Source organism: Epinephelus fuscoguttatus, linkage group LG1 (assembly GCF_011397635.1).
Source record: "Epinephelus fuscoguttatus linkage group LG1, E.fuscoguttatus.final_Chr_v1".
Taxonomy (NCBI): domain Eukaryota; kingdom Metazoa; phylum Chordata; class Actinopteri; order Perciformes; family Serranidae; genus Epinephelus; species Epinephelus fuscoguttatus.
The window spans coordinates 16,095,850-16,119,341 of record NC_064752.1 but is presented as its reverse complement, the minus strand read 5'-3'; the positions used below and the strand labels follow the sequence as shown (position 1 = coordinate 16,119,341).

The 23,492-nt window shown below is 40.5% G+C and overlaps 4 protein-coding genes and 1 pseudogene across 17 annotated transcripts in view; 1 reads left to right on the top strand and 4 right to left on the bottom strand.

Moving 5' to 3' along the window:
• Positions 1-23,492, top strand: part of LOC125879937 (ubiquitin carboxyl-terminal hydrolase 37-like) — a 59,901-nt gene that overhangs the window by 10,652 nt on the left and 25,757 nt on the right. The window lies entirely within an intron of this gene.
• LOC125880609 (probable N-acetyltransferase camello) overlaps positions 1-23,492 on the bottom strand; it is a 60,468-nt gene that overhangs the window by 21,654 nt on the left and 15,322 nt on the right. The window lies entirely within an intron of this gene.
• LOC125880418 (adenosine receptor A1-like) lies at positions 3,604-5,305 on the bottom strand. Its single transcript, XM_049562901.1, has 2 exons — positions 4,972-5,305; positions 3,604-4,682 (listed from the first exon to the last, which is right to left on the bottom strand). The coding sequence occupies exons 1-2, from the start codon at positions 5,298-5,300 to the stop codon at positions 4,028-4,030; spliced, it is 984 nt and encodes a 327-aa protein (XP_049418858.1). The 5' UTR covers positions 5,301-5,305; the 3' UTR covers positions 3,604-4,027.
• On the bottom strand, positions 6,662-8,168 carry LOC125880466 (adenosine receptor A1-like). Its single transcript, XM_049563022.1, has 2 exons — positions 7,639-8,168; positions 6,662-7,349 (listed from the first exon to the last, which is right to left on the bottom strand). Exons 1-2 carry the CDS (start codon positions 7,965-7,967, stop codon positions 6,695-6,697), a joined length of 984 nt encoding a protein of 327 aa, XP_049418979.1. The 5' UTR covers positions 7,968-8,168; the 3' UTR covers positions 6,662-6,694.
• On the bottom strand, positions 9,337-10,664 carry LOC125881965 (adenosine receptor A1-like; annotated as a pseudogene).

Below are 23,492 nucleotides of genomic sequence, written 5' to 3'. Positions count from 1 at the left end.
TGTTGTTTCCATAATATATCCCCTGAATGTGCTAAATTCATTAATTGCCATGCTTGACCCCAAATATTTTAATGAAAATAAAATTAGTGTTAAAATATTGTCATAGAAAACATGAATGAAGTACTACACTACACTACACTTTTTTAAAAACATTTTCTGTCTAACTGCTTTCAAAATATGAAATTTGAGCTGGATAATGGACACTCTGTAGGATACTATCATCATGGATGAGTATTTTTTCAACATAAATCCACATTACGCTGAATTTAGAGTTATTCACCATCCTTACGCAAGACTTCCCTCAATAGTGATACCCCACACCATTAGAACTGACCATTAACTAATAGTTAGTTCCTCATTAGCTCCTCAGAAACTACTGTAATTTTTGTGTATCTTACACAAAAAGAGTAACTAATGAGTAGGTAATGATTCAGTACTCATTACCTACTCATTTTGATGTCTCACTTTACTTTAGGGTACACAAAAAGGGTAGGTAATGATTAACTAATAGTTAGTTCCTCATTAGTTCCTCAGTAACTACTCCTCTGAAATTTGATCAAGAGTTACTGAAGAACTGACCATTAACTAATAGTTAGTTCCTCATTAGTTCCTCAGAAACTACTGTAATTTTTGTGTATCTTACACAAAAAGAGTAACTAATGAGTAGGTAATGATTCAGTACTCATTACCTACTCATTTTGATGTCTCACTTTACTTTAGGGTACACAAAAAGGGTAGGTAATGATTAACTAATAGTTAGTTCCTCATTAGTTCCTCAGTAACTACTCCTCTGAAATTTGATCAGGAGTTACTGAAGAACTGACCATTAACTAATAGTTAGTTCCTCATTCATTCCAAATTTGTTTCATAGTAACTACTTTAAATTTTGTGCACCTCAAACAACTGTACTGTGAACAGCGGTGTGATCAGTATACAGTACTTTACACGCAGCCCCCATGATACCTAAAATGTGACACACTATTATATTTATTTCTAAGGCATCATCGTACAGAATAACATGGATGGTCATATTAATGTGTATGTGGTCTGAGAATAATGAATAAAACTCTTCTCAAGAATCCTGCTGTCTGTGATTTTTTTTTTGTTAAGGAACTAATTGTAAAGATGATGATGAAGTAATGAAAGACTACTCATTATATTTGCACCTCCACCTCTGAGTCAGTTTTTTAAACGTAAATCAATCAGTAATGCCTCCACTAGAGCAAGCTCAAGAGGAGACTGTGAAATCCCGTTCAGACACACTTCATTCTCTCAAACTGTCTTATCTGTCAGAGGTAGTAAAATCTGGAATAGCCTGCCAATCTCCATAAGAGATTGCTCCAGCTTTTCATCTTTAAAAAGCATTTAAAAGACTGGCTCAAGCACAACCACACCTGTAACCATTGTTAATGTATGTAGCACCTTTGTGATCATGCACATTAACATGGGCAAACTAGCACTTTAGTACAAATACTACACCGCTTTAAAATTATACTCCCTCTTTCCATTCCATCTCCAGCATCTTCATCATCCTCTAAGAATTAATGTACTGGTCTCTGCATTGTTGCAACCCCATTTTTCATATTCACCCCCAACAGATTTATCCTTAGTCTAATTTTATTTAACTGAAATCATGGTAACTCAACTTTTTATATCAATAACTGAGCACTGCAGCACTTTACAATGTTATTCATACCCACATTCCTATAAACTATGACTATAATCATGACCAGGTTTTGCATTGCTTTGCCTGACTTTTTACCACACATCAAAGTCATGTTGCACTGTATTATACTGCACTAAAGGTATTGGTCACACTTGTATTTTCTGTTTTGCACTAAATGTATTGTCCTTGTTTTGTATTACTGTCTGTTTTGATGCCGTTCTGTAGTGTTATATGGTTGTCCTTGATTACCTGTTTTTGTTTGATGGATTTTAATGACTTTGAGGTTTTTTAACACCATACCGGAGGACCACAGTTGTGAATTAGCCTTTGGCTAAAACTGACACATTTACAGAAATGTCCATTAATGTGTATTGTCCTCCTTCTAAATAAATAAATAAATAAATAATAATAAATAAACTAAAAATAGATGTGTCACTTTACTTTAGGACATAAAAAGGTTAACTAATAGACAGGTTATTGAGTAATGATTCTGTACTGATGAAGTAACTAGTTGAATAATCATTAAGTCGTGATTAAATCCTCTATGAAATTTGATCATGAGTTAATGAAGAACTGACCATTAACTAATAGTTCACCATTAGTTCATCATTAGTTCCTAATTAGTTCCTCATTCGTTCCTCAGTAACTACTCTAATTTTGTGTAGCTTAGTTCCTCAGTAACTACTCATTCGTTCCTCATTAGTTCCTCAGTAACTACTCTAATTTTGTGTACCTTTTTGTATAGTGTTGCCCACATAACTAACCATGAGCTTTTTTTTCTTTATCTATCCAAATAAATCTCTGAAAGTGTTTTAAAGAGTGTAACATTTTAATATTATAGGAAGTACATTCTGAGTCAGACAGGATATTAATCATCTTCAGCATCCAATACAGAAATAGTACAGTAGACAGAGAGTATTTAACCCAGCTTAGACTGACAGCAGTGGAAACTGTGCATATGGCGGACAGGAAGTAAATATTCAGAAAATATATGTCCACAACAAAATGCAAAACTACTTGGAGCTGTACAGAGATTCTAAAAGTAAAACAACAAACATTAACCCAGCCCGTTATCATTCTTAAGTCATCAAATACCGCCGCTTTGTCAGTGATTTTGATGTCAGACACCTGATGCCAATTGTAGTGATTGTAATATAAGGAGCAGGCACATGCAGAGATACACTCAAGGTGGTGCTCAAGCACATGCTCTTTTGCCCTCTGTCTTTTTGCAAGACACATTAGTTTACACAGTTTTTAAATTTGGCTCACTGCATCAATTCTCAATTAAAAAGTATGCTGTAAGCAAGCCTGGCGAAAAACCACACAGTCTCCCTTCAACTCTCTGTCAGACTGGGGTTCACAAACTGCCCAGCAAATTGCATTCCCACTTCCTTGTGTCATTTTAAACCAAAACTCAATTTGAATTAATGTTAAATACTTCCACATCGCATCTCTGATTATTAATTTAAACAAAATGACTGCAGTTTGGGGCTGTGTTGGGTAAAGATTGCCAAGGAGTTGCACGTGTCTGTTCTCTGGGATTCTTTAACAACATTTAAAGCTTATTTAGAAGATACTTATAAGAACTAGTATGTGACTGTTTAAAAAAGAAAGGAGGACAAGAGAATGAGGAGAGAAGAACAAACTGAGAGGACAAGAGCAAAGGAAAGGATTGGAAAATAAAGAGAGGAGAGGGGAGGAGAGGAGAACAGCCTTACTGTTGCAACTGACGGAAGCCTACTTCCTAATTTGGAGGGTAGATGGTTGCTTCATTATTTTAATTATTCAGAGAACAATAATTTTCAATATTGTGTAAAGATTTGTTGATTGTGATGGTTATTTACTTTATGGACCACCAAAGTGTACACAGTGGGGCACTGTTTTCATTGTGGTTGCCTGTTATAAAGAAATGATAAATGTAGAAAGTGAATGTGTGTAGCAGTGGCTAGGTGTATATTGTATGGGTATTTAGACACCTCATATGTGGACTAGACAGACATCCCCCCAGCTTTTTGTGCATGGAAAATGGCAGTGCCTTTTTTCCACTTGAGCACTTGCCCTGCAAAATGTCTGTGCACGGCACTGCAGGAGAATACCTAACACACTGAATGTAGGGTGACTGACAAAGCAGCGATATGTGACAACTTGGCATGAAAACGAGTTGGCTAACCACAAACCTATAAAAAGCACAGCATATCTGATAAAACAACCAATACGGAAGTGAACATTTCCAAACTAAAACCATGCAACAGCTGAATAAAATACATTCATGTGAGTCAAGAGAAAACGTATCGGTCTTTGCATTCAACAATAAGCCTGTTTTGTCATATAGTCATCAAGAACAAAGAAGGAAATCTTCATTCACTCATTTTTGGCCGCATTGTTGATGTTACTGCTGAGATTGTTGTCTGTTGTCTGGCTTGTCTGAGAGCCTTGATTTTCTTCTCCACATGCAGTATACCGTCTCCACAGCTTCAGGTACGCTGTCTTGATCTTCTGTATTTTGAACGCGTACACAACTGGGTTTACAGCCGAGTTAGCATGAATGAGCAGGATGCCGACATGGAAAGCTTCTGCTGGTACACTATTCGGCCCACTGAAGTAAGCAATGCAGTCCATAACGTGGAGAGGGATCCAGGACAGGGCAAACAGAGCCAAGACCAGAGACAGAGATCCTGCCAGCTGTTTCTCTTTCTTCAGGTAGTTCTGAGACTGGATTTGGGCACCGTTGCCTGGTTTGTCTCGAAGGTTTCCTCGAATGTTGCAGAAAATGTAGCCATACAATACAGTCATTACCAACAGAGGTGTCAGGGTGCAGAGGAAAAAACTGAAGTAAACCAGGTATGACATGGGGATCACATCTGTAAACTTGCAGACAATAGTTGAGTTGACTGACGCAGCCAAGGTTTCATGGTTGTACCATCCAAGCATTGGAGAAAAACTCATTGGCACTGCAAGAAGCCAGCATGCTGCTACGACGACCAAAGAATGTCTCTGTGTTACAGTCCTTTTGTACCTAAAACAGAAAAGCACTAATGATTGGTGTCATTGACAGTTATTCATGTATTTGTGTGTTCTGACCACAGTGACACAAAATTAATCATTCAAATAATAATTCAATAGTCAATCAAAGCCTTTTTGTAGTGATACATCCATAAAGCAGCTTTCATGATCCAAAACACCCCACAGAACCACATCTGTATTTAGTTTTAGCATAAAATAACACTGAATCCCTGACCCTGGTGGTGCTATTTGACTTTCCTGTGCACTCTGAACCATTAAAGAAGATTTCTGAATAATCTTACCTGAGAGGGATAAACACCCTGAGGAATCGATCCACTGCAATAGCCGTGAGACACAAAACCGAGACCAGTGTCAACAGGATGACAACACAGCTGATGAAGAGACAACCATGGAATGAAGTCTTCACTCGTCCGTCCACCAACACAGCCAGCGGTATGGCCACACAGCCAACCATAAAATCAGCCACAGCCAGGCAGATAATAAGGCAGAAGGTCGGTTGCTGAATGATCTTGCCGGTCCACAGTGCCAAAATGACCAACATATTTCCAAGACAGCAGCAAACAGCAATGAGCACCTCCAACAAGGTGTAGATCACTTCTCCCACATCCATCGTGCTGCCTATCTGATAGTCAAAACGGTGTGGCGAGTCTGAATGTGAGTCTCTGCCAGAATGTGCTGGGTTTTTGTGAAACCTTTGAGGAAGTCACCAGCCTTTTAGCACCCCTAATAATATATGTATCTAAAGAAAAAAATGAACCTCAGCTGCAGAGGTTTATATGAAACACCACCACTACCTGGCCAAAACACAGGAAGCCACAAAACCACATCCTTAATGGAAGTATTGCTTGCCATACATGAATACCGTGAAACAGAACCACTTTATACTAAGTGTGGCCAGATTGGTGCCGCTGATGTTCATGCAGCTCAGTTGGTGCATTGCAAATGCTGGTACACATTTTAGTGTGAAATTGTATTTCCGCTCACTTAAGCTACCGCGTGTCTCCAATACAATCTCTGTCACAGGGGTCACACACAGACCTCTCCAAAATGACAAGACATAATTTGATAAATGGCACTTTCTGACAAGGTACTCTTTTTCAAAACACTTTGTAATGGCTAATAATTAAAAGTCATTATATTAGAATGTTTGGGCTCCAAGTTGCAAAATGATCTGAGGATAAATCCTACTGACTTTGCTGCTGTATGCACTTTCATGTAAAACATATTGAGTTTAGCTGTAATGAAACATGCTAGATAAATAGAAATCATTTGCCCTGCTTTGGTGATCTCCTGACTTTTCCTTTAGCGCCACCAGCAGGTTAAACTTTTATCATCCAGCAATATGTCTCAACATCAACAAGATAGTGTGGCACTGAATTTTCCTCTCCTTTAGCACCACCCTGTGGTTCAGAATTAAACTGACAACTGTTGGATGGATTGCTACAGAGTTTGGTTCACACACTCATGTCCTCCTTCAAAATGAATTACAAATGATTAGCTTTTAATCTGGCACCATCATCAGGTCATAAAATGTCCAGTGCTTTGGTGTGTGACCAAATACCTGCAACATTAATAATGTTCCCATCAGCCTCAGCTGTACATCGTGTTCATAATGCTAATATTTGCCCAAGTCCAGCCTTGCACAGCCACTATTATAGCTGTAGATTCCTACGATGTGTCATGAATACATACTAAATACAAATGACTGACAGTGGTGTTGTAGTCAAGACCATCCTAATTGAGACCAAGACCAGAGAATATCGAGACCAAGACAAGACCATGACCTTGAGGGCTTGAGAACAAGTTGGCTAACCACAAACCTATAAAAAGCACAGCATATCTGATAAAACAACCAATACGGAAACGAACATTTCCAAACTAAAACCATGCAACAACTGAATAAAATACATTCATGTGAGTCAAGAGAAAACGTATCTGTCTTTGCATTCAACACTAAGCCTGTTTTGTCATATGGTCATCAAGAACAAAGAAGGAAATCTTCATTCACTCATTTTTGGCCACACTGTTGATGTTACTGCTGAGATTGTTGTCTGTTGTCTGGCTTGTCTGAGAGCCTTGATAATCTTCTCCACATGCAGTATACCGTCTCCACAGCTTCAGGTACGCTGTCTTGATCTTCTGTATTTTGAACCCATACACAACTGGGTTTACAGCCGAGTTAGCATGAGTGAGCAGGATCCCGACATAGAAAGCTGTTACTGGTACATTATTCGGCCCACTGAAGTAAGCAATGCAGTTCATAACGTGGAGAGGGATCCAGGACAGGGCAAACAGAGCCAAGACCAGAGACAGAGATCCTGCCAGCTGTTTCTCTTTCTTCAGGTAGTTCTGAGACTGGATTTGGGCACCGTTGCCTGGTTTGTCTCGAAGGTTTCCTCGGATGTTGCAGAAAATGTAGCCATACAATACAGTCATCACCAACAGAGGTGTCAGGGTGCAGAGGAAAAAACTGAAGTAAACCAGGTATGACATGGGGATCACATCTATAAACCTGCAGACAATAGTTGAGTTGACTGCCGCAGCCAAGGTTTCATGGTTGTACCATCCAAGCATTGGAGAAAAACTCATTGGCACTGCAAGAAGCCAGCATGCTGCTACGACGACCAAAGAATGTCTCTGTGTTACAGTCCTTTTGTACCTAAAACAGAAAAGCACTAATGATTGGTGTCATCGACAGTTATTCATGTATTTGTGTGTTCTGACCACAGTGACACAAAATTAATCATTCAAATAATAATTCAATAGTCAATCAAAGCCTTTTTGTAGTGATACGTACATAAAGCAGCTTTCATGATCCAAAACACCCCACAGAACCACATCTGCATTTAGTTTTAGCATAAAATAACACTGAATCCCTGACCCTGGTGGTGCTATTTGACTTTCCTGTGCACTCTGAACCGTTAAAGAAGATTTCTGAATAATCTTACCTGAGAGGGATAAACACCCTGAGGAATCGATCCACTGCAATAGCCGTGAGACACAAAACCGAGACCAGTGTCAACAGGATGACAACACAGCTGATGAAGAGACAACCATGGAATGAAGTCTTCACTCGTCCGTCCACCAACACAGCCAGTGGTATGGCCACACAGCCAACCATAAAGTCAGCCACAGCCAGGCAGATAATAAGGCAGAAGGTCGGTTGCTGAATGATCTTGCCGGTCCACAGTGCCAAAATGACCAACATATTTCCAAGACAGCAGCAAACAGCAATGAGCACCTCCAACAAGGTGTAGATCACTTCTCCCACATCCATCGTGCTGCCTATTTGCCTAATGTTTGATAGTCAAAACGTTGTGGCGAGTCTGAATGTGAGTCTCTGCCAGAATGTGCTGGGTTTTTGTGAAACCTTTGAGGAAGTCACCAGCCTTTTAGCACTCCTAATAATATATGTATCGAAAGAAAAAAATGAACCTCAGCTGCAGAGGTTTATATGAAACATCAACGCTACCTGGCCAAAACACAGGAAGCCACAAAACCACATCCTTAATGGAAGTATTGTTTGCTATACATGAATCCCCTGAAACAGAACCACTTTGTACTAAGTGTGGCTAGATTGGTGCAGCTGATGCTGATGCTCATGCAGCTCAGTTGGTGCATTGCAAATGCTGGTACACATTTTAGTGTGAAATTGTATTTCCGCTCACTTAAGCTACCGCGTGTCTCCAATACAATCTCTGTCACAGGGGTCACACACAGACCTCTCCAAAATGACAAGACATAATTTGATAAATGGCACTTTCTGACAAGGTACTCTTTTTCAAAACACTTTGTAATGGCTAATAATTAAAAGTCATTATATTAGAATGTTTGGGCTCCAAGTTGCAAAATGATCTGAGGATAAATCCTACTGACTTTGCTGCTGTATGCACTTTCATGTAAAACATATTGAGTTTAGCTGTAATGAAACATGCTAGATAAATAGAAATCATTTGCCCTGCTTTGGTGATCTCCTGACTTTTCCTTTAGCACCACCAGCAGGTTAAACTTTTATCATCCAGCAATATGTCTCAACATCAACAAGACAGTGTGGCACTGAATTTTCCTCTCCTTTAGCACCACCCTGTGGTTCAGAATTAAACTGACAACTGTTGGATGGATTGCTACAGAGTTTGGTTCACACACTCATGTCCTCCTTCAAAATGAATTACAAATGATTAGCTTTTAATCTGGCACCATCATCAGGTCATAAAATGTCCAGTGCTTTGGTGTGTGACCAAATACCTGCAACATTAATAATGTTCCCATCAGCCTCAGCTGTACATCGTGTTCATAATGCTAATATTTGCCCAAGTCCAGCCTTGCACAGCCACTATTATAGCTGTAGATTCCTACGATGTGTCATGAATACATACTAAATACAAATGACTGACAGTGGTGTTGTAGTCAAGACCATCCTAATTGAGACCAAGACCAGAGAATATCGAGACCAAGACAAGACCATGACCTTGAGGGCTTGAGAACGAGTTGGCTAACCACAAACCTATAAAAAGCACAGCATATCTGATAAAACAACCAATACGGAAACGAACATTTCCAAACTAAAACCATGCGACAGCTGAATAAAATACCTTCATGTGAGTCAAGAGAAAATGTATCGGTCTTTGCATTCAACAATAAGCCTGTTTTGTCATATGGTCATCAAGAACAAAGAAGGAAATCTTCATTCACTCATTTTTGGCCGCACTGTTGATGTTACTGCTGAGATTGTTGTCTGTTGTCTGGCTTGTCTGAGAGCCTTGATTTTCTTCTCCACATGCAGTATACCGTCTCCACAGCTTCAGGTACGCTGTCTTGATCTTCTGTATTTTGAACCCATACACAACTGGGTTTACAGCCGAGTTAGCATGAGTGAGCAGGATCCCGACATAGAAAGCTGTTACTGGTACATTATTCGGCCCACTGAAGTAAGCAATGCAGTTCATAACGTGGAGAGGGATCCAGGACAGGGCAAACAGAGCCAAGACCAGAGACAGAGATCCTGCCAGCTGTTTCTCTTTCTTCAGGTAGTTCTGAGACTGGATTTGGGCACCGTTGCCTGGTTTGTCTCGAAGGTTTCCTCGGATGTTGCAGAAAATGTAGCCATACAATACAGTCATCACCAACAGAGGTGTCAGGGTGCAGAGGAAAAAACTGAAGTAAACCAGGTATGACATGGGGATCACATCTATAAACCTGCAGACAATAGTTGAGTTGACTGCCAGCCAAGGTTTCATGGTTGTACCATCCAAGCATTGGAGAAAAACTCATTGGCACTGCAAGAAGCCAGCATGTTGCTACGACGACCAAAGAATGTCTCTGTGTTACAGTCCTTTTGTACCTAAAACAGAAAAGCACTAATGATTGGTATCATCGACAGTTATTCATGTATTTGTGTGTTCTGACCACAGTGACACAAAATTAATCATTCAAATAATAATTCAATAGTCAATAAAAGCCTTTTTGTAGTGATACATCCATAAAGCAGCTTTCATGATCCAAAACACCCCACAGAACCACATCTGTATTTAGTTTTAGCATAAAATAACACTGAATCCCTGACCCTGGTGGTGCTATTTGACTTTCCTGTGCACTCTGAACCGTTAAAGAAGATTTCTGAATAATCTTACCTGAGAGGGATAAACACCCTGAGGAATCGATCCACTGCAATAGCCGTGAGACACAAAACCGAGACCAGTGTCAACAGGATGACAACACAGCTGATGAAGAGACAACCATGGAATGAAGTCTTCACTCGTCCGTCCACCAACACAGCCAGCGGTATGGCCACACAGCCAACCATAAAGTCAGCCACAGCCAGGCAGATAATAAGGCAGAAGGTCGGTTGCTGAATGATCTTGCCGGTCCACAGTGCCAAAATGACCAAAATATTTCCAAGACAGCAGCAAACAGCAATGAGCACCTCCAACAAGGTGTAGATCACTTCTCCCACATCCATCGTGCTGCCTATTTGCCTAATGTTTGATAGTCAAAACGTTGTGGCGAGTCTGAATGTGAGTCTCTGCCAGAATGTGCTGGGTTTTTGTGAAACCTTTGAGGCAGTCACCAGCCTTTTAGCACTCCTAATAATATATATGTATCTAAAGAAAAAAATGAACCTCAGCTGCAGAGGTTTACATGAAACACCAACGCTACCTGGCCAAAACACAGGAAGCCACAAAACCACATCCTTAATGGAAGTATTGTTTGCTATACATGAATCCCTTGAAACAGAACCACTTTGTACTAAGTGTGGCTGGATTGGTGCAGCTGATGTTGTGCTCATGCAGCTCAGTTGGTGAATTGCAAATGCTGGTACACATTTTAGTGTGAAATTGTATTTCCGCTCACTTAAGCTACCGCATGTCTCCAATACAATCTCTGTTAATCTCTGAATTTTCCTCTCCTTTAGCACCACCCTGTGGTTCAGAATTAAACTGACAACTGTTGGATGGATTGCTACAGAGTTTGGTTCACACACTCATGTCCTCCTTCAAAATGAATTACAAACGATTAGCTTTTAATCTGGCACCATCATCAGGTCATAAAATGTCCAGTGCTTTGGTGTGTGACCAAATACCTGCAACATTAATAGTGTTCCCATCAGCCTCAGCTGTACATTGTGTTCATAATACTAGTATGGTAATATTTGCCCAAGTCCAGCCTTGCAGCCTCCTGTAGGCAAACCCTGGAGATCTTGCCTCCAGAAGAAGAGCGGAAGACTCCTGGTTTCCGGTTGTAGGTTGTTTGTAGTCCTCCATTGGAGTGTGGACGAAACAGCAGGACGTGCTGACATATTGCGGTAAGCAAGTTGTGTCATTTCCGGTGTTTCTGTGACAGCGTCTCTGTACTGCTCTGGTGAATTCTAGTAGCCTGTTTTCTCACTTCAGTTGCTTTAACGTCTACTTCCAGAGGGACCGGGAGGAGGCCGAGGAGTATCGCGTGAGTTGGAGAGTGGTAGGATTGAAAATTGTTTGGCGGGTTGCATAAACTGTACTTTGACTGTATCATCATGTCAACTACCTCAGATGGTTTCAGTGAGAATGAAATGGAGTGGATGATATCCAGATCTACAAGACAGAAAAGGGCGGCTAGAGAGAGGAATAGGAAAGAACGGGACTTAAGCTGGTCAGATGGCAGTGAAGTCGAACCCACTAAGAGGAAAAAATCAAGACACAGTCCTCAGAAGCAGGACCAACATGATCAAACAAACGACTTGAAGGTAGTGATTGAGTTTAATCAAGACGGAGGGCATTACCACCTGATAAAGCTTACTCAAGCAATCGAAGATGAGATTGGTAAAATCAAGTTCGCTTCTGAACTCGTTTATGAAAAATAAACGAGTAATGATACATGCAAACAGCAGGCAACAACAAGAGAAAATTCTTGGTATGTCTACCTTGCTTGGGGAGAGAATGAAGGCTCACGTACCCGGGGACTTAGCAAGTGTTCGAGGTGTCATTTCTGGAATACCTTTAAGTATAACTACGGAAGACATCAAAAAAGAAATTAAAGGTGGTAAAGTGATTAAGGCCTCAAGAATCAAAAATAAAAGGGATGGGGTACTGAAAGATACCACGGCTGTGAAACTTCAGTTTGAGAAAGTTCTCCCCAGATCAGTGCAAATGGGTTACATAAATTTCAATGTAAGGGAGTATATCCCAAAACCCCTCAGGTGCTTTGCTTGTCAAAGAATGGGGCACATTGCCAAACAGTGTAATGGAAAACTTAGATGTGCAAGATGTGGAGGACAGCATGAGTATGGAAAATGTGAAAAAGTTAAATGTTATAATTGTGGTGGAGATCACAGTGCAGCATATGAAGGCTGTGTGGTGCAAAAAGAAGCCAAAGAAGCTCAGAGGGTTAAGATAACGGAAAAGGTATCATATGCAGAAGCACTCAAGAAAGTCAGAGTGGAGGGAACACACCAAGTCATTGTAAGTGAGCAGGCTCAAAGAAAAGTACTGCAAGATAAAGCCCATACAAGAGAAAGCCAGGTGCAGAACCCTGTACAGAGTGTCTGCAGTCACAAATGTAAGACTGGAGAAAACACCATAGCTATCAACAAAATCGAGTTTGTGGCCTTTATCTGCCATACCATTAATGTAGCCACTCAAATGACGAGGAAAAGTGATAAAATCAAAACTATTGTGGAGGCAGCAGGAAAGTTCCTTGAAATGAAAGATCTAAAAGCTGACCAAATCCATGCTCTATTGTCAACGGATGAATCAGTTGGAAATGCAGACCTGCCAACCTGTACGCATTTTGCGTACCAGGCACGCATTTTGACATCAAAGTACGCTGGTACGATTTGATGCTCTAAAAGTACGCCTATCACTCAATCGCGCATTTCGCCGGTTTCAGTGTATTTGTCTATGCAAGATGTTACTCAAGTTGATACCCAGTGAATATAGGTGCGTAGGCAGAACGAAAAGATTTCGGCCAATCAGATTGCTGCATTGCAAAATTGCAAAATTGAGAGCTTTGAGAGCTTGTGTCTGTAAACAGTTAACTTTAGCTTGTGTCTATTAGAGCTAGCTTCTATCTTAGCAGTTAGCTTCTGTCTGTAAACAGTTAACTACAGTCTCGTAGCAGTTAGCTTCTGTCTGTTAGCAGTTAGCTCTTATTAGCTCCTCACCGTCAGCTCAGACCGGAGTTACCGTGTGTTTAGTCCGGTAGACGGTAGCATCTTCTCACGCCCGTTTAAGAAATCTCACTCCACCACCGAGTCCTTTTTTATTTATTTTTTTACGCCCTCTAGTGTGTTCACTTGTGTGTGTGTGTGTGTGTGTGTGTGTGTGTGTGTGTGCGGGCACGTGTGTGTGCGCGCCCAACAGGGCCAAACTCCGCCATGCGCGATACAGAGAGCAGGGGAGGATTGTAAACGCGCGACCATGTAGAGACAGAAATGACACGCGGTCTGTAAATAAGACAAATAACATAAGGCTATTTAGTGTGTTTAATAAAAGGACAAGGTATAGACCTGTTCTATAGGAAAGGTTACCTTAAGTGACTTCTTTGTGATCTGGCACTATATAGAAAAAAAAATTTAATAAAATTAACTTGACCTTCAAGGGGGGGCAGGGCGGGGTGCCCCTCTAATAAAATGGTAGGGCAAACACTGAAGTAAATAATTTTCTCGGGGGAGAACCCCCCGAATCCCACTTGAAATCTTTCTTTTTGTCACAACAGGACATATTACTGTATTTTTTAAGCAGATGATCAATACTACCATCAGATTGATGAAATTGACCTTGATCTGCGCCATAAAACAAATATTGGGCATCTATGGACGTATGTGGGGCTTAGGCCTATAGATATGAATATGTAAACGTACACTCGTTTCTTCTGTTTGCCACATGTGCATATTGACTTTTATGGTAAAAAAAAAAAACAAAAGCAAAAAAGTGCCGCCGTGTCCACATATGTTCATGACCACGCACAAGTGTCTGGTAAGGTGGTACTCATAACCTTTCTTCAAGGTTGGCAGGTCTGGAAATGTACAAATCAGTTAGGCATGATAGAGCCAATAATCAGAATGGTGGAGGGTGTGCTACATTTATTAAAGATGGGTTAGCTTATAGAGAGATTGCTTCACCTAATGATACTGAGTGTGTAATTCTTGAGATATGCAGTGGAAGAATTAAGGGAAATATTAAGGTAATAAATTTCTATAATCCATGTAAAAATCTGGATGTAGAAGTGTTAAAAGAAGTGGCTGGAAGTCCACACAGAGGAGAAATATAGTGTGGAGATTTCAGTGCACATAATACTTTATGGGGCAGCAATCACACAGACAGTAATGGTTCTATAATAGAAGACATTTTAGATGAAAGATCACTTGTATGTCTTAATGATGGACAAGGGACAAGATTCGATGTAAACAGAGGTACATTTTCATGTATAGATCTCACGCTAGTGTCTGACTCTTTAGTTAATGCTTGTGAATGGAATGTTAGGAATGACTCTCTAGATAGTGATCATTTTCCAATACTAATTAAAATGAATAAAGAGGTATCTAAACAAGAGGGTTGCACGTTTACAAGATGGTGCTTTGATAAAGCTGACTGGAAGAAATTTAAACACTGTTGTGAAGCCTCAGTAGGCTCTATTAGTCTTGAAGGAGATATTGAGGACTATGCAAAACAGGTAAGAGACCATATTCTAGATGCTGCAAATCTGACTGTTGCTAAGAAAACAACAGGGAGTAGGAGGAGGGTAGTTCCTTGGTGGAATGAGGAATGCAGTAAAGCCATTAAAGAGAGAAACAGGGCTTTTAGAAAGCTAATGAAAAACATGATACAAGAGAACCTTATAGAGTTCAAAAGAAAAAGGACTCTTGCTCGGAAAATAATTAAAGACACAAAGAAGAGATCATGGAGAGATTTCTGTTCCACCATTGGCAGAGAAACAAAATTAGCTCATGTATGGTCTATGTTTAGACAAATATATGGTAATAGAAAATTGGGTAAAACTCCAGCTTTGATTAATGAGGATGAATTGGTAACTTCAGACATTTATTGTAACTTCAACATTTATTGCCACTCATAGTGGTGATCACCTTGATGATTTACACAGAAAAAAGAGAGAGCAGGTTCTTAGGGAACATAAAAACATCTGGAAGAAAAAAGAGAATTGTAGTTCAACATTAGATTTGGAGTTCACAATGAAAGAACTTAAAACAGCCTTACAAGGCACAGGAAATACAGCTCCAGGACAGGATCAGATTTGTTATGCAATGCTCCGACAGCTTCCTGAAGTAACGTTACAGATAATATTGAATCTTTTTAATAAAATATGGAGAGAGGGACAGATACCCAGGAGCTGGAAGGAGGCAGTAATACTGCCATTCAGCAAACCAGGGAAAGATCCTGGAAACCCAAACAATTACAGACCTATTGTGTTAACATCTCACATTTGCAAATGGATGGAGAAAGTCATTGTAAATAGATTAGCGGTTTTTCTGGAGCAGAAAGGGCTGCTAAATAATAATCAGTGTGGTTTCAGAAAAGGGCGCTCAACAGTGGATGCCTTAGTAAGAGTGAGCAATGAAATTGAAAAGACTTTTAAAATGAAAGCGGTAATGGTTACTGTGTTTTTTGACATTGAGAAGGCTTATGACTCAATGTGGAGAGATGGTCTTATAAAACTAAATCAAATGGGTAATGGTGGAAGAATCTTTAATTGGATAATGAATTTCTTAACAGGCAGAAAAATCAAAGTTAAAGTAGGAACAGCATTATCTCAAGATTTAGAGGTAGAAAATGGTATTCCCCAGGGAAGTGCCATTAGTCCACTTTTGTTTAATATCATGATTAATGATATTTTTTCAAAACTAAATGGGAGTATTAATTCAGCCCTTTATGCGGATGATGGTACCATATGGATGAGAAGCAGAAATGTGACACATGTTATCAGGAATATTGCAAGCGCTATACAGGAAGTGGAGAGGTGGTCATATGAGTGGGGGTTCAAACTTTCAGTCAGTAAATCCTGCTACATGATAATAACAAATAAACGGAAGGTTAATAATGTAAACTTAACACTGTATGGTCAACCACTGCAGAAAGTATCGGAGTTTAAATACCTTGGCCTTTGGTTGGACAATAAATACACATGGAAAACCCATATCCAACATTTAGAAACAAAATGTAAAAAAGTAATAAATCTTTTATGAGCTGTTGCTGGATGCTACTGGGGGGCAGACAAACAAGCTCTAATGGACATATATAAAGCACTGATGAGGTCAGCAATAGACTATGGCTGTATAATATATGGAGCAGCAGCAAAAACTACTCTACAAAAAATAGACAGATTACAATACAGGGCTTTAAGAATATGCACAGGACTCATGAAAACAACACCAATTAATGCAGTCCTAATAGAGGCAGGAGAAACACCATTGGAGATGAGACGGCTGACAAGTTAGCAAAAGCATCACTAAGAAAAGAAATTACAATACCTATTCAGCTAGGTAAAGGAGAAGGAAAAACAATAATCAAGAAAAAAGGAATGGAAAAATGGCAGGAAAAGTGGGATGAGGATCAGAAAGGAAGAGGATTTCATAAAATACAAAAGTCAGTAATAACTAAGATCTACAGAGAGAGGAACAGGAGGGAGGAAATCCTCATTTCACGTCTTAGAGTAGGACACACCGGACTGAATGACACCATGTGGTTACTGGGGAAAAGGATAGATGATTTGTGTGATATGTGCAGAGTAAAGGAAAATGTAGAACATGTGTTGCTTCAATGTATGAAGTATAAAATAAAAAGGAAAAGATTTGAAGAAAAAATTAAAGAGGCAGGTAGGGAGTGGGGCCTAAATGGAATTCTGGGAACAGAAGGAGAGGGAGAAGAGATAAGGAAGGGGAGGAGGGCGCTGCTTGTGTTCCTAAGGGACACAGGGCTGGCAACTAAAATATATAAATAGGTAAGTGACATGATGATGCACACTCTTGTACAGTAGGTGGCAGTATGCACCTAAAAGTTGTTTGCGACCCGCCATCAAAAAAAGAGAAGAAGAAGAAGAAGAACATCTACTTCCCACACTGGTTCTGTTTAAGCACTTATAGCTCTCCTCCTTTCTACGACTTTCTCGCTAAGCTCTTACGCCAGGGCCACACTGCCCGCGGAAGCGCAGCGCACCGAAATTCTCTCGCACGCCGGAGCACCTCCGTTCACATCAGACGCGCATTTCTCCACGCCGTCGACAAGCGATTCTGCTCCCAGCTCTTGTTTTTCACTGCCTGGCTTGTCAGATTCGCTCGCGGCTCGCGCAGAAAATAGACCAGATGCCGAACTGATCGCTGCAAATCGTGAGCCTGCCGCGGAGCTTCCCGGCGCGGCGCGGCCAGTGTGGACGACACAGTCGGTTAACATGGGCGCCGAAAGGAAACTGCCTTCTCTTCTCGGCGCTTCGAGGCTATTCGCAGCGCTTCCGCGGGCGGTGTGGCCCTAGCGTTAGCTGTTGTTTGCACATTACTCACCTTGGTAGCTACATTAGCTTTACAGCTAGCGATGGCTTCTCCCTCTGCTCTTTCTTGCTCGGTGTGCCAAATGTTCAGTTATGCCTCTGCTTCCTTTAGCGACAGTGGTAATTGTAACAAGTGTAGCTTATTTGCTGTGTTAGAGGTGAGGCTTAGTGAATTAGAGGCGCGGCTTCGCACCATGGAAAACCATTCAGTAGCTGTGGTAGCATAGCCTTAGCCTCTGCTAACTGTCCTCCAGTAACTCCCGTTCAGCCGGGAGGTTGGGTTACGGTTCGCCAGAAGCACAGCTCCAAGCCGAAGCCCGCGGCTCACCACCAGCCTGTTCACGTTTCCAACCGCTTTTCCCCACTCAGCGACACACCCACTGAGGATAAAACTCTGGTTATTGGCAGCTCTATTCTGAGGAACGTGAAGTTAGCAATACCAGCGGCCATAGTCAAATGTATCCCTGGGGCCAGAGCGGGCGACATTGAATCTAATTTAAAACTGCTGGCTAAAGCTAAACGTAGATTCAGTAAGATTGTTATTCATGTCGGCGTCAATGACACCCGGTTACGCCGATCGGAGGTCACTAAAATTAATATTGCCTCGGTGTGTGAATATGCCAAAACGATGTCGGACTCCGTAGTTTTCTCTGGACCCCTCCCAAATCTGACCAGTGATGACATGTTTAGCCGCATGTCATCATTTAATCGCTGGTTGTCCAGGTGGTGTCCAGCAAACAATGTGGGTTTCGTTAATAATTGGCAAACTTTCTGGGGAAAACCTGGTCTTATTAGGAGAGACGGCATTCATCCCACTTTGGATGGAGCTGCTCTCATTTCTAGGAACCTGGCAAACTTTATTAGTAATTTAAATCCCTGACAACCCAGAGTTGAGACCAAGACTCAGAGTCGCAGTCCTATACGCTTCTCTGAGCTTCTAGTTCAGTTACCCAGCCATAGTTTTCATAGTTTTATACAAACGGTGTCTGTCCCCCGACCACCTAAATTATTTAAATCTAAAATTAAACAAAGAGGAGTTGTGCATAACAACCTCATAAAAATTAAAACCTCTTCCGTGACAGAAAGACAAAACAGGAGAATTAAATGCGGACTGTTAAATATCAGGTCTCTATCGTCTAAAGCAGTGTTAGTAAACGAATTAATATCAGATAATCATATTGATTTACTCAGTCTCACTGAAACCTGGCCGTGTCCAGATGAATATGTTAGTCTAAATGAATCCACTCCTCCCAGTCATAATAATACCCACATTCCTCGAGGCAGCGGCCGAGGAGGGGGAGTTGCAGTCATTTTTAACTGTAGTCTGTTAATCAGCCCTAAACCTAAACTAGACTATAATTCATTTGAAAGCCCCGTTCTTCGTCTTTTACATCCGACCTGGAAAACCTCGCAGCTACTTTTATTTGTTATAGTGTACCGTGCTCCTGGCCTGTATTCTGAATTTGTATCTGAATTCTCAGAGTTTTTATCCAGTTTAGTTCTTAAATCAGATAAAGTTACTATTGTAGGCGATTTTAACATTCATGTTGACGTTGATAATGACTCCCTGGCTACCGCGTTTATCTCATTATTAGACTCCATTGGTTTCAGTCAGGGTGTACATGAACCCACTCATTGTTTTAACCATACCCTCGATCTAGTTCTGACGTATGGAATTGAAATGAATAACCTAAAAGTCTTTCCACAGAATCCCTCGCTATCGGATCATTATCTGATTACTTTTGATGATTGACTTGATTTCTTTTTACTCGATTACACACCACTCAGCAACAGTTACTACACTAGATGTTTATCAGATAGTGCTGTCGCAAAATTTAAGGAAAAGATTACTCCGTCGTTAAATTCAATACCAAGTCCCTCAGTAACAGAGGTTTCCTGTACCGACTTTGATCATTTTGTCGATAGCGCCGTAGGCTCGCTGCGAACAACACTTGACTCTGTAGCTCCTCTTAAAAGGAAGTTAAAAAAAAGCAAAGAAAGTTCGCTCCTTGGTATAACTCTCAACTCTCAACTCTCCCGTAAGTTAAAACAAATATTGCGAAAATTTGAAAGGAATTGGCGATTAACCAAACTGGACGAATCTCATTTAATCTGGACAGACAGTCTCAAAACTTATAAGAGGGGCCTCTGCAATGCCAGAGCAAACTATTACTCAGCATTAATAGAAGACAATAAGAACAACCCCAGGTTTCTTTTCAGCACTGTAGCCAGGCTGACTGAGAGTCAAAACTCTATTGAGCCTTGTATTCCTTTAGCCCTTAGCAGCAATGATTTTATGAGCTTTTTTAATGACAAAATTCTAACTATTAGAGGTAAAATTCATGACCTCCTGTCCTCAGATAGTACCTATCTAACCTCAAACACAGCTGTAAAACCTAATATATATTTAGATTGCTTCTCCCCAATTTCTCTTCAAGAATTGACCGCAGTGATTTCTTCATCTAAATCATCAACGTGTCTCTTAGACCCCATCCCAACTAGGCTACTTAAGGAGGTCTTTCCTTTAGTTAACACTCATATATTAGATATGATCAATATATCCTCATTAACAGGCTATGTACCACAGTCTTTTAAGGTAGCTGTAATTAAACCTCTACTAAAAAAGCCCACCCAGGATCCAGAGGTGTTAGCCAACTATAGACCAATATCTAATCTTCCCTTTATGTCAAAGATCCTTGAGGAAGTAGTCGCAGACCAGCTGTGTGATTTTCTCCATGATAATAATTTATTTGAGGAATTTCAGTCAGGATTTAGAGTGCATCATAGCACTGAGACAGCACTAGTCAAAATTACAAATGACCTTCTCATTGCTTCAGACAAAGGACTCATCTCTGTACTTGTTTTATTAGATCTTAGTGCAGCGTTTGACACTATTGACCATCAAATTATGGTTTCTATTTCAGTTTTTTGACGTCATGAATCATCCTCACGTACCAAAGTTTGTTTTGGAGTTCCGCAAGGTTCTGTGCTCGGACCATTTCTATTTACTCTATATATGCTTCCTTTAGGTAACATCATTAGAAATCACTCTATAAATTTCCATTGTTATGCGGATGATACTCAGTTGTATTTATCGATGAAGCCAGAAGAAACTAATCAATTAACTAAACTCCATAACTGCCTTAAAGACATAAAAACTTGGATGAGCACCAATTTCCTGATGTTAAATTCAGACAAAACTGAAGTTATTGTTCTTGGCCCCAAACAACTCAGAGACTCTTTATCTGATGACATAGTTTCTCTAGATGGCATTGCTCTGGCCTCTACCACTACCGTAAGAAACCTCGGAGTGATATTTGGTCAAGATTTGTCTTTTAATTCTCATTTAAAACAAACTTCATGGACTGCATTTTTTCATCTGCATAATATTGCGAAAATTAGGCCTATCCTGACCCGAAACGATGCAGAAAAATTGGTCCACGCTTTTGTTACCTCTAGGCTGGATTACTGTAACTCTCTATTATCAGGTAGCTCTAGTAAGTCCTTAAAAACTCTCCAGCTAATTCAGAATGCAGCAGCACGTGTACTAACAGGAACTAAGAAACGTGATCATATTTCTCCTGTTTTAGCTTCTCTGAACTGGCTCCCTGTAAAATCCAGAATTGAATTTAAAATCCTACTGTTAACTTATAAAGCTCTAAATGGTCAAGCTCCGTCTTATCTTAGAGAGCTCATAGTGTCATATTATCCCACCAGAACACTGCGCTCTGAGAACGCAGGGTTACTCGTGGTCCCTAAAGTCTCCAAAAGTAGATCAGGAGCCAGAGCCTTCAGCTATCAGGCTCCTCTCCTGTGGAATCATCTTCCTGTTACGGTCCAGGAGGCAGACACCGTCTCCACATTTAAGACTAGACTTAAGACTTTTCTCTTTGATAAAGCTTATAGTTAGGGCTGGCTCAGGCTTGCCCTGTACCAGCCCCTAGTTAGGCTGACTTAGGCCTAGTCTGTCGGAGGACCCCCCTATAATACACCGGGCACCTTCTCTCCTTCTCTCTCTCTCTCTCTCGTATTTTATTACTGCATCTTGCTAACTCGGCCATTCTGGATGTCACTAACTCGGCTTCTTCTCCGGAGCCTTTGTGCTCCACTGTCTCTCAGATTAACTCATATTGCAGCGGTGCCTGGACAGTGTGACGTGTGTGGTTGTGCTGCTGCCGTGGTCCTGCCAGATGCCTCCTGCTGCTGCTGCCATCATTAGTCATTAGTCATACTTCTACTGTTATTATACATATATGACTATTGTCACACATGTATACTGCCAGATATTAATACATACTTTCAACATATTGTACCACAGTAGCCAGAACTATAACTATAATATTATTACTTTCAACAATGTTGTTGTAAGCTACTGTCATTACCTGCATCTCTCTCTCTCTCTCTCTCTCTCTCTCTCTTTCTGTGTCTCATTGTGTCATGTGGATTACTGTTAATTTATTATGTTGATCTGTTCTGTACGACATCTATTGCACGTCTGTCCGTCCTGGAAGAGGGATCCCTCCTCAGTTGCTCTTCCTGAGGTTTCTACCGTTTTTTTTTTCCCCATTAAAGGTTTTTTTTAGGGGAGTTTTTCCTTATCCGCTGCGAGGGTCATAAGGACAGAGGGATGTCGTATGCTGTAAAGCCCTGTGAGGCAAATTGTGATTTGTGATATTGGGCTTTATAAATAAAATTGATTGATTGATTGATTGATTGATCGTGATAACCAATCATGTTTGAGCCGGCTGCAGTTGTTGCCAGGTCAAACGGTCCGTGCAGTGAACTAACGAGGCCAAACATAACTGACGTCACTGCAAACTCTGAATCTATCGCAATGGTTCAGCATATTTACAAAGAGCATGGATACCAAGAGGCGAAGCTCCATTGAATTTTTGCCAACAGCCACTAGGGGCGCTAACGCCATTTTGGACCCTTTCCTTAGTGTTTAGGGAATTGGAACAGCTCTTATCATGGCGGCCGCTAAAATACTTCCGGGTCATTTCACTCAGCTAGGAACCTTCCTAAGCAAAAAAGACTTTCCGACCGCAACCTAAATATCAAAGAGCATGGATACCAAGAGGCAAAGCTCAATAGAACGCCCCATAGCAACAAATTCCCCCATGGTTTCATCCTACTGCCGCCATTTTGGACCGTCAGCAGACCGCAGCAGACCCGCTTGCATACAAAAACACACAGACAAACTGAAGTATATCGCTATTAATTATGCTTACAATGCTACTCACCTTGTGATAGCTTGGTCACAGCTGCTTTTTCACGTTTTTGTAAAGCAAACTACAGACTTTAAAAAAAACAAAACGAGGAAAAACGGCCAAGATAGCATCTCTACATATTATATCCACTTAAGAGAAGATTAACTTAATTACTCCTTCAAAATCACCCCATAAACCAATCTACCCCCCAATAATAATAATAATAATAATAAAAAAATCAATATTTTAACCAGAAACACATTAATGGCGACATCACATAGTCAGGAATAAAGATTTATTTACAGTTTGTACAGTAAGGTGACAGTAATAATAATAATAATAATAATAATAATAATATATAAGCTATTTTAATCTGATATATTTTAATGCTAAAGCAGTAATCAGTTTTCATATAAATGGTCCAAGAGGCCATATATAGGCCTATATATATATATATATATATATGTATATACATATATATACACATATATCTTCCAACCAATACTGGCATATTAAATTGATATTAAAACACTTTAAAACGTACACCTCTGTCGGGATCCTTCGGGAAACGGTGGAAGGCCACGTGCGGAGTGTTCCACCGATAGTTGTTGCAGTTA